The sequence below is a fragment of the Etheostoma spectabile genome, chromosome 9 (genome assembly GCF_008692095.1).
Source record: "Etheostoma spectabile isolate EspeVRDwgs_2016 chromosome 9, UIUC_Espe_1.0, whole genome shotgun sequence".
Classification (NCBI taxonomy): domain Eukaryota; kingdom Metazoa; phylum Chordata; class Actinopteri; order Perciformes; family Percidae; genus Etheostoma; species Etheostoma spectabile.
Window position 1 is genome coordinate 30,161,948 of NC_045741.1, and position 8,502 is coordinate 30,170,449.

The 8,502-nt window shown below is 42.6% G+C and overlaps 2 protein-coding genes across 3 annotated transcripts in view; both read left to right on the plus strand.

Moving 5' to 3' along the window:
• The window catches only part of si:dkey-86e18.1 (uncharacterized), a 14,727-nt gene extending 10,062 nt beyond the window's left edge, over positions 1-4,665 (plus strand). Inside the window, exons 2-6 of one of the 2 annotated variants that reach the window (XR_004333376.1) lie at positions 750-790; positions 889-963; positions 1,057-1,246; positions 2,289-3,087; positions 3,521-4,665. Coding sequence is in view for 1 of the 2 variants with exons in the window: in XM_032525336.1 (XP_032381227.1) it covers positions 750-790; positions 889-963; positions 1,057-1,246; positions 2,289-2,851 (869 nt within the window). In the remaining variant the exon portion in view is untranslated. Of the gene's footprint in view, positions 1-749; positions 791-888; positions 964-1,056; positions 1,247-2,288 lie in introns of both variants that reach the window. The other variant, XM_032525336.1, reaches the window with a different exon arrangement.
• An 899-nt stretch (positions 4,666-5,564) lies between these two features.
• On the plus strand, positions 5,565-8,148 carry faslg (Fas ligand (TNF superfamily, member 6)). The gene is made up of 4 exons (XM_032525338.1): positions 5,565-6,460; positions 7,049-7,091; positions 7,205-7,264; positions 7,357-8,148. Exons 1-4 carry the CDS (start codon positions 6,182-6,184, stop codon positions 7,767-7,769), a joined length of 795 nt encoding a protein of 264 aa, XP_032381229.1. The 5' UTR covers positions 5,565-6,181; the 3' UTR covers positions 7,770-8,148.
• Positions 8,149-8,502: the final 354 nt, after the last annotated feature.

Below are 8,502 nucleotides of genomic sequence, written 5' to 3' on the forward strand. Positions count from 1 at the left end.
ATTAAAGTGCCCGTATTATGAAAACATCACTTATTCTGGGATTTGGGGTGTTATTTTGAGTCTCCTGTGATTCCACTTACATACAAACTTGAAAAAATTCACCCATGTGCTGTTTTGAGTAAGATACGGTTTCTAAATGTCCTCTGTCTTAAGTCTCCGGGTGAGCTGTTCAAAATCTGCACGACTTTCTACGTCACTAGATTAGATTAGATTAGATTAGATAATACTTTATTCCCCACAGTGGGGAAATACCCTTGTTACAGCAGCAGCAGTTTCCTACAGTAAAAAACAGTAAACTCACAAACAATGGGCAAACAAAAGGTATTGAATGAATGTAAAGTGGCATTAAATAAAAGTTATTGTAAAGTGCGGTTGCCATAGTACAAAAAAAAATTGCAGTGTAAGTAAGTAAGTGACATTAAAATTGAATTGAGTATGTAATTAAATATTATAGCAAAAGTAAGTAACCATAATATAAATGAAATTGAACTGTGACCATAAATATTGAAAAAGTAAGTTCTTGTAAAGGAAAATATAAACAGATAACTAGCCGAGACGAGGTGGGTAACCGTAGCACATGCTAGCGGTAGCATGCTAGCTCATTCTCAATGGCAAAATCCCAGCTACAACACACACAGGTAAAGAGAAAATGAGCATAATATGGGTGCTTTAATGTTAAAAAAAAACTCAAAAAGTGACATTTTCATGCCATGGGACCTTAAGGTTATCTTTCAATATATCATTTACAGAGGGACGCCTCAAAGATGTCCACGAGCGGAGACCCAAGCTGGTAATAAAGTATTAATAATAATAATAATAATAATAACACTTCACCTTAACTCACTTTTATTTGGACTAGTTTGTTTGAGCCAACTCTTTTATTTGCAGTCTACTCTTAATTCAACTTCCTCTGTGAAAAAGTGGATCCCCGGCATCAAGAAGGAAATAGAGTATTATTTGCAAGTAAGTGGATTGTTAGTAGTGTGTCAACTTCTAATGACTCTGAATTCCCTCTGTAAAGATGATTAATATCAGTATTTGTCTTTTCCCTTTCAGCAATCCCAGCTGTCTCATTACCCAGAGAGGAAGATAGCCGAGTTCCAGCTGCACATCGAGGCTTTAGAAAACGAGTACAAACGCTTCATTGCCAAACTACGAGTTCTGGACCCCACCTGCAAACATAAGCCATGGACTCCTCGAGCATACTGCAAACGAAGAGCGGAGACACAGGACTCTCCAAGTATCGGTCAGTGTAGCAAAGCATGTTTTCTTAATAGCTAACAGCCTCTAAAGATATATTCATCATCTTGTTTTGACTCTTTTAAAGAATATTAGTAGTAATATGTTAACGGAACAAACAGGTGAAGCACATTGCAAGTTGGCTGGGGCAGATCCATGTTTGGCATGGTTGAATAGCTTAACAGAGAGGTAGAATCAAATCATTGGATGAAGAACGGGGGGGGGGGGGGGGGGGGGGGGAGGAGACATGCAAGAATCGTCAGGGTCGGACTCAAACCCTGGACCTCTGTGTCGAGGCATAAGCCAAAGTATACATTATATGTAGTATGTTAACTTTTAGTACTCTGAATAACCAGTCGCTGCACAATAGATCATTTTTCTATCCCCATACAATATCAATTTGTGCAATAATGTTACTATATATATATCACACACACACACACACACACACACACACACACACACACACACACACACACACACACACACACACACACACACACACACACCACACACACACACACAGTACAGGCCAAAGTTTGAACACACCTTCTCATTACATACGTTTCTTTTATTTTCATGACTATTTACATTGTAGATGAGAAGGTGGTTCCAAACTCTTGGCCTGTACTGTATGTGTGTGTGTGTGTGTATATATATATATATATAACATATGGCTCTATGTATAAGTCATACAGGGATTTTTAAAATGGTTATTTAATAAGCAATTTGTTGCATTTCAGCTGTATACTGAAAGCAGCAAAAGAGGCAGTACTGTGTACACAGTAATACTGTTATTGTGGTATTTTTGCATATTTTAGATATAGATACTTTTGATCACTGCTGCTGATTATTTTTGGGAATGCCAAGTTTAAATAAATAAATAATCAAAAGCCCTCTCTGACAGACAAAAAAAATATATAAATAAATATGCTATAACAAGTCTAATACACTTTGTTTCTGATTGAATTTAATTTTGGGTGAACTATTCCTTCAAGACACCAGGAGATCACCTTCATGCCTTGATCTATCTTCACTTTCATTTCCAGTTAAGAACCCTCGGACCTGCGAGTCATATGATGGTAGCAGTCAGTTGAGTGGAGGTGAGAGCGACTTGGCCCGCAGTAGGACAGGATGTCACAAAACCTCAGCCCCTGAGAGACGTTCAGCGACCAGCTGTCCCACCCCTGTCCCCACCAAGCCAAACTCCGAAACCTCAGGGGCCGTCTGTGCTGACCAGGACCAGCCCCTCTCCTTCGACCATACAAGGCTGGCGGTGAGCACTGCTGCGTTCAGAGGAGCGTCATTTCAGCGAGGCTCCTCTGAAACACAGAGCCTAGCCAGAGTGCTGCAGTCTGGCCTGCCAAACCTCGTCAACGCTTCGTTAAGGCAAACATATTCAACCCAGAGCAGAGACGCACAGAATGATAGCGGTGCAACCACGGGATCTGTTGTTGGACAGAAAAGTGCCGTCCGAGACTTTAAGTCAGACTGTGAAGCAGAAGAAAGGATACCTGGGAAATCCTCCATACCTGGGACAACACAGGAGAGGACGGGTCATGTACTGGGACTAGATTGTTACTCTTCTTCTGATGAAGAGTGCGACACGTAATGATCATGACATTTTACAATGAAGAATTTTATGGAACATCTTGAGTGCTCTGTTCATTCAAAAGCTTCCTTTGGTGGCTCATATGCACAAAAATCTAAGATGTTGTGATAGGTTGTAGCTAAATTGAATTGAAAATGACTAGGACTACATCACGCCGATACCTAGACATGTCATTGGTAAACAGACAATCTGAATATTAAAGCCCCGCTCACAGCACCTGCTGCGTAAGGGAAAAGGTATGTTTGCATGACGAGTAATGTCATTCATTTCAGCATTCTCTGTAATTGTCAGGTAATACTGAATATAGGTTATCAGTCATCATGACCACAAGCATCTCCATTATGCAACAGAAAGCAGAACGGCTGTGAGAAACCGACGTAATAGACAGATACTTGCTGACTCAGTGATTCATTTTAGTCTCATTGCCTGATTATACTAACTGGAGAAGCAGTACTGAGCACGACCTGGTTAGACCCCCACAACGCCACCCTCCCACTATAACCCACTCTGCAGATGCTGCGAGGACCGCATGACACTTCTGGGAAACAGGCACAGCAGCTGAGAGAGTGCAGACACCCTGCACAGTTTATGGTTTAGTTTGACGTGGTTACCCTTTTAGTTGGAGCTCTGTATGCACCCTGCAAGGCGGGTTTCCCTTTGTCTCTGCAGGAGCATGGAGAAAGGAAATGAAAGGACCGTGGACAGGGCAGAGGCCTCCAAGCTTCCTGTGCGTGTACCAAAATACACACAAAACAAAGACTAAGTTAGACAATACAGCATATCAGACTGGCTTAGCTTTACAATTGATGCAACTTATAACAAAGCAGTTTAACAAAGTGTTAGGTAAAGTGTAGGCCCCCTGCTTTGCACTGCAGTAGGTCTGCACTATTAATAATCAAATTAACAGTAAATAACTTATTTTTTTTAATTTATTTTTAAATGACTTTGATTCTCATTTAATTTTACGAGCCGACTGCATCAGAAACGCTACTGCTTTCTTCTGTGAGTGAAACATAGACTGTTAACTGTAAAATAGGTTATAAAGCGCTGCAATGCCCCCCCGCCCTTCTCTTCATTGAGGCCTATATGGTTACGGGCTTGTGGTGATGCGCAATGTGCTATAGGTGCCAAAAAAAAATCTATGTTTGGTACTACCCATTTGTTTTTTTGTCACGGTTCATGTGTGCAATAAGCATTACACTTTGTGAGAAAAAAATATTGTGATATCAATTCTAAGCTAAAAAATCGTGATTCATATTTCCCCCCCCCCGAATCGTGCAGGCCTAACTGCAAGGCTACTAATTGCTGGCAATGAAATCCATCTATGAAGTCAAACGGATTTCTTAAAAAATCACCAAAGCCACCGTTAACGGTTGCAACCACAATGAAGGAGCAGTGTGATCGTTCTGCATCCTAAGTACCAAACCTATAAAGTGGCAGAAAGACCACAATGGTATTAACTCCTCACCGAGCAGAGAGGAAAGGGCTGTGTGCGTAACTTTCCTGTAAGTTCATCTCTGAGGTATTGCTTGGGGTTAATTCTCACCCTCAGTGAAGTATCGCTGTCTCTCGCTACCAGCTTCTCACATGCAGGAAAGCCAATGCAGAGACATATGGCCTTTTCATGTGGCAGCAGCATCTTCCCACCAATAATACGCTTTGTTCTACTGAAACTGCTGTATCACTGTTTACGTACACACAGTGTCTCATAAAGACTGCTACAACTTTAATAATAATTAATACTAATGCACTTTTAAACGCGTTGAATACCAAAGATAAATATTCAGGACGTGGTTTAGATGTGAAAAAGTGCAGGTACGGCCCTGGGAGAAAAAGGAATCCCCACCTATGTGTTAGTATTGGGTTACGTTAGGGACCGAAGGACTCAAACACATGGCTCCCAAAATCCAAAAGGGATTCGTTGGAGCTGAGAGGGGAAGTGGGGAAGCAGACGCCAGGGATAGGGATGCAGAGGCGGGGAAGCTTGGAGTCTCGAGAGGGAGGATATCCAGGGGAAGCGTGGGAGAGCCAGGAGCAAGGAGCCAGGAGCAAGGAGCCGAGGGGAAGAGACTGGAGCTGGGAGCTGAGCCTGAGACAGAGACAGGCTGAAGCAGGGTGCCAAGGGAGGGGGACCAAGAGGAGAAGCCAGCTGACCGGAGACGGGAAACAGGACTGGAGGTGATGACTGCGGGGGGGGGGGGGGGGGACAAAAAAGGTAAGTCAAAGTGCATCTGAACAGGGAGTGGGGGATCTTTGCAAATCGTAGGACTACAGGCTGCAGGTTGTGACAGTTATCTGCTAATGAAGTTCTACTCTAAAACCACGCCCCCCCCCCCCCCCCCTTTCTTTTTCTTCTGCACTGTTTCTATTTTATATTCTTGTTGACACTGTTAAGGGATTGCTTCAATCTTGTTTGCACTTGTTGGCATTGCACATGTGTGTAATGACAATAAAGGCTTTCTATTTTTTCTTGTTTCAGCAAATATGACAGAAAGTTTTGCTGCACCTTTAACACAATATAGTGTCTGGTTTTTTAATATTTAGTGATGGCTAATGACTTTTTGTTGAGTTTCCTGTTAGCGAAATATTACGACGAAAAGCCAGTGTTACATAGCGCCGCTACGTTGTTTAATTTTAATATCCAAATTGCTCCAAAATCAAAAGTCCAAGTTCATTGGGTACCCAGGAAACCAAGTGTGAAGTAGATTGGATGAACGGTTCATGAGAGATTTCAAAGACTGACATAGAGACATATATACATACACTCATACATACACACGCACGCTTTATAAGATAGAGAGATGTTACCCTAGACAAAAGACCTTTTGCATTGAATATAAAATGCTGGGCAGGCAACTGGTCCTGCTTGCTCAATCTTTCCTTTCGTGGAATTTGTGAAAAAAAACGTGTCTTTCTGATGATGACTTGATGGTGGTTAGTGAGGTGGGGGTCAACTGAAACCTCTAGCTTCCTTTGGCTTCAGACTGAGCTACACTTTTCTTCACGCAAAGTGCAAAGACAAGAACTAGGAAGCAAATTAATAACCCAAACTGTTTGATAAAGTACTAAAGAAATATCAAGCAGCAATACAGACCAGAGGGGAGGGATAAATGGACGGTTTGATAGCTTGTGTAAGTTAATGAGAAGTCATGTGCACTTGTCTTCATTCCTTGGTACGTGTAGGAGGGGTTTGTGGGTGGTGAATGCCTTGACAGCTGAAGCTTGATTTTTTTTTTCTTTTTTGAAGACCGATGTGCTCAGTCAAAAGTACGCACCTCTTTTGTGCAGAGGCAATAGATACACAGATTGTCTCGCCACAGGACCTGCACCATGAGCCATGACCAGAGCTATCCGTTCCCACAGGTGTTCCTTGTGGATGGAGGCGGAGGTCCCCAGCACTCTGCCCAGTCGCCCAGTCTTGTACCCTGCTGGTCATTCCCGCCTGCCCAGGAGAGGGCGCGGAGCCGCGAGAAGAGCCGGGGCTGCATGGGAGTCAGCCCCTGTCTGGCCCTGGTCGTGCTGTTTCTTTTCCTGCTCGTGTTCGCAGCCCTGGGCTTCGAAGCCTACCAGATTAACCACATGCAAGAAGAACTGAAAGAGTTGAGAACGGTAAGGGGCCGCAAGATGTGATGGATGTGGAAGTAAACACTGAGAGAGAAAAATAAGAAAGAGAGTGACCTTTCACTGTATTAATATTGTAATGATGACTACAGCAGTGTGTGGAAATAAATAGTTTTGAGGTTGTCGAATGTGACTGCAAAGTCAGCAATTGGGCAATTGTCAAGAAATATTGTCAATATTATTAGATTGTGTAGAATATTGCTTCTTGTGCTGTTTTAATGGGAGCAAACTGCAAATATAAAAGGTGTGACTTCTCTCACCTTAGCATAGAGAGGGGGTGATGGAGAGGTGGAAGGTGGGAGAGTGGAACACATCTGGAAAGTTAACACTGCAAAGTTGAATAATGAATTCACTTCACCGGCATCATTTGAAGAGTTAATGCATGTAAGCTCTGCGTTGACATTTAAAAAGTGCAACCCATGGATGTAATCGGTGTACCTGTGGTCACCGGTCCAGGCTGACAGGATTTCCTCTCGCTCTGGCTTCAGCTCTGAGAGGGCTTCTAGAAGAAAGCACCGTGTGTCTGTGTGATGTGGTCTTGACATTTCTCTGTTTCTCTTTTGTCTCGCTGTGAAGGTTCAACCCGTGACTGAGTTTAATGCACCTCAGAAGCAAATTGGTAAATATAAACAACCCTCACCACATGTGAATTATACCCAACCAGAGTGAAAATGTTGCTAATAATGGGGGAAAAAAAGGGGTGATGTGACTCTAATCTGATGGTTGTTTCAGGTCATAAACCCGAGTTCAATGAAAAAGACAAGGACAACAGACCTGCAGCACATGTGATAGGTAAGATATTAATAAAAATGTAACCAATACTCTTGATTATCTATCCTAAATAAGACTGAAAGAAGTATATAATCCTTTCTCTTCTGTTGCAGGGCGGATTGAAAAAGACTACTTCCCTAAGACTTTGCGATGGGAGTCGCAGGCAGGCCGGGCGTTCGTATCCGGGGCGGTGGTCTACAGGTTCGAAGATGGCGCCCTGCAAGTCAACGAGACTGGACTCTACCACATTTACTCACGGGTGGCGTTGATCTTTAAGGACTGCTCGTCCTCCTTCGTTCACTCGGTGTTCGTGAGGCGAGCAGGGCGCCCCTCGCCCCTGACCCTGATGGAGGCCCACAGAGCGGGGTCCTGCTCTCCGCAGCAGGGCCGCTCCTGGACCACAGACAGTTACCTCGGCTCCGCCCTGCAGCTGCAGAAATCCGACAGAGTTTTTGTGAATGTATCGCACCCTAATTATCTGAGTCACGATTATTATGCCAATTTCTTTGGTCTCTACAAGATCTGAAGGCTTTAGTGGAACGATTTTACTCCACTGGAAGAATGGAAACCCGAATGTCTCTGAATCTTACTCATCACTTTGATGTTGAATGTGATCGCTGTGGTAGCATATAATAATAACTGAACTGAATAGCATAATATGAAATGGTTTGCAATGTTGAAACACAAGGGGGGGTATTGTACATTGTGTTTATTGCCAGCTTCAAAATTGGTTCCACACATTGTGCCTTTTTTTAAAATATAAATGTAGAGTCAGTTAACACTAACGCGCTGATTTAGTGGTAGCATATTCAAATATTTATTTTAGTGTGGATCTGACATGGGTGGTGTCAAAATATGTGATATAATGGTTGTTTGGAAGTTAATAAATATATAATTTAAGTTGATTTTCCTTCGTTGAAATAGAGCAATGCTTTAATAAATGAAATAAAAATAAAAAAAGGGAATTATGGTTTGTCTGCCATGCTATGAACACCCACATGAGTTTTATTCATAATCATGACCACTGGAAAGTATGTAGATAAGACACCAACTCGGATGTGGTCTTGCTCCTGATAATGAACTACATTTCCATATGTTCCACTGAGGTGGAGCAGAGGTCTGCAGTTAAACACTCCAAAACTAGCAGAAATGTGGGAAGAAATACTTCTGGTTATTGAAATGCTGTATGCTGACATGGAGCTTACAGACAGACCACTGTACAGTGCACTGCAACATTGCAATGCCTTTTTTTTTTTTTT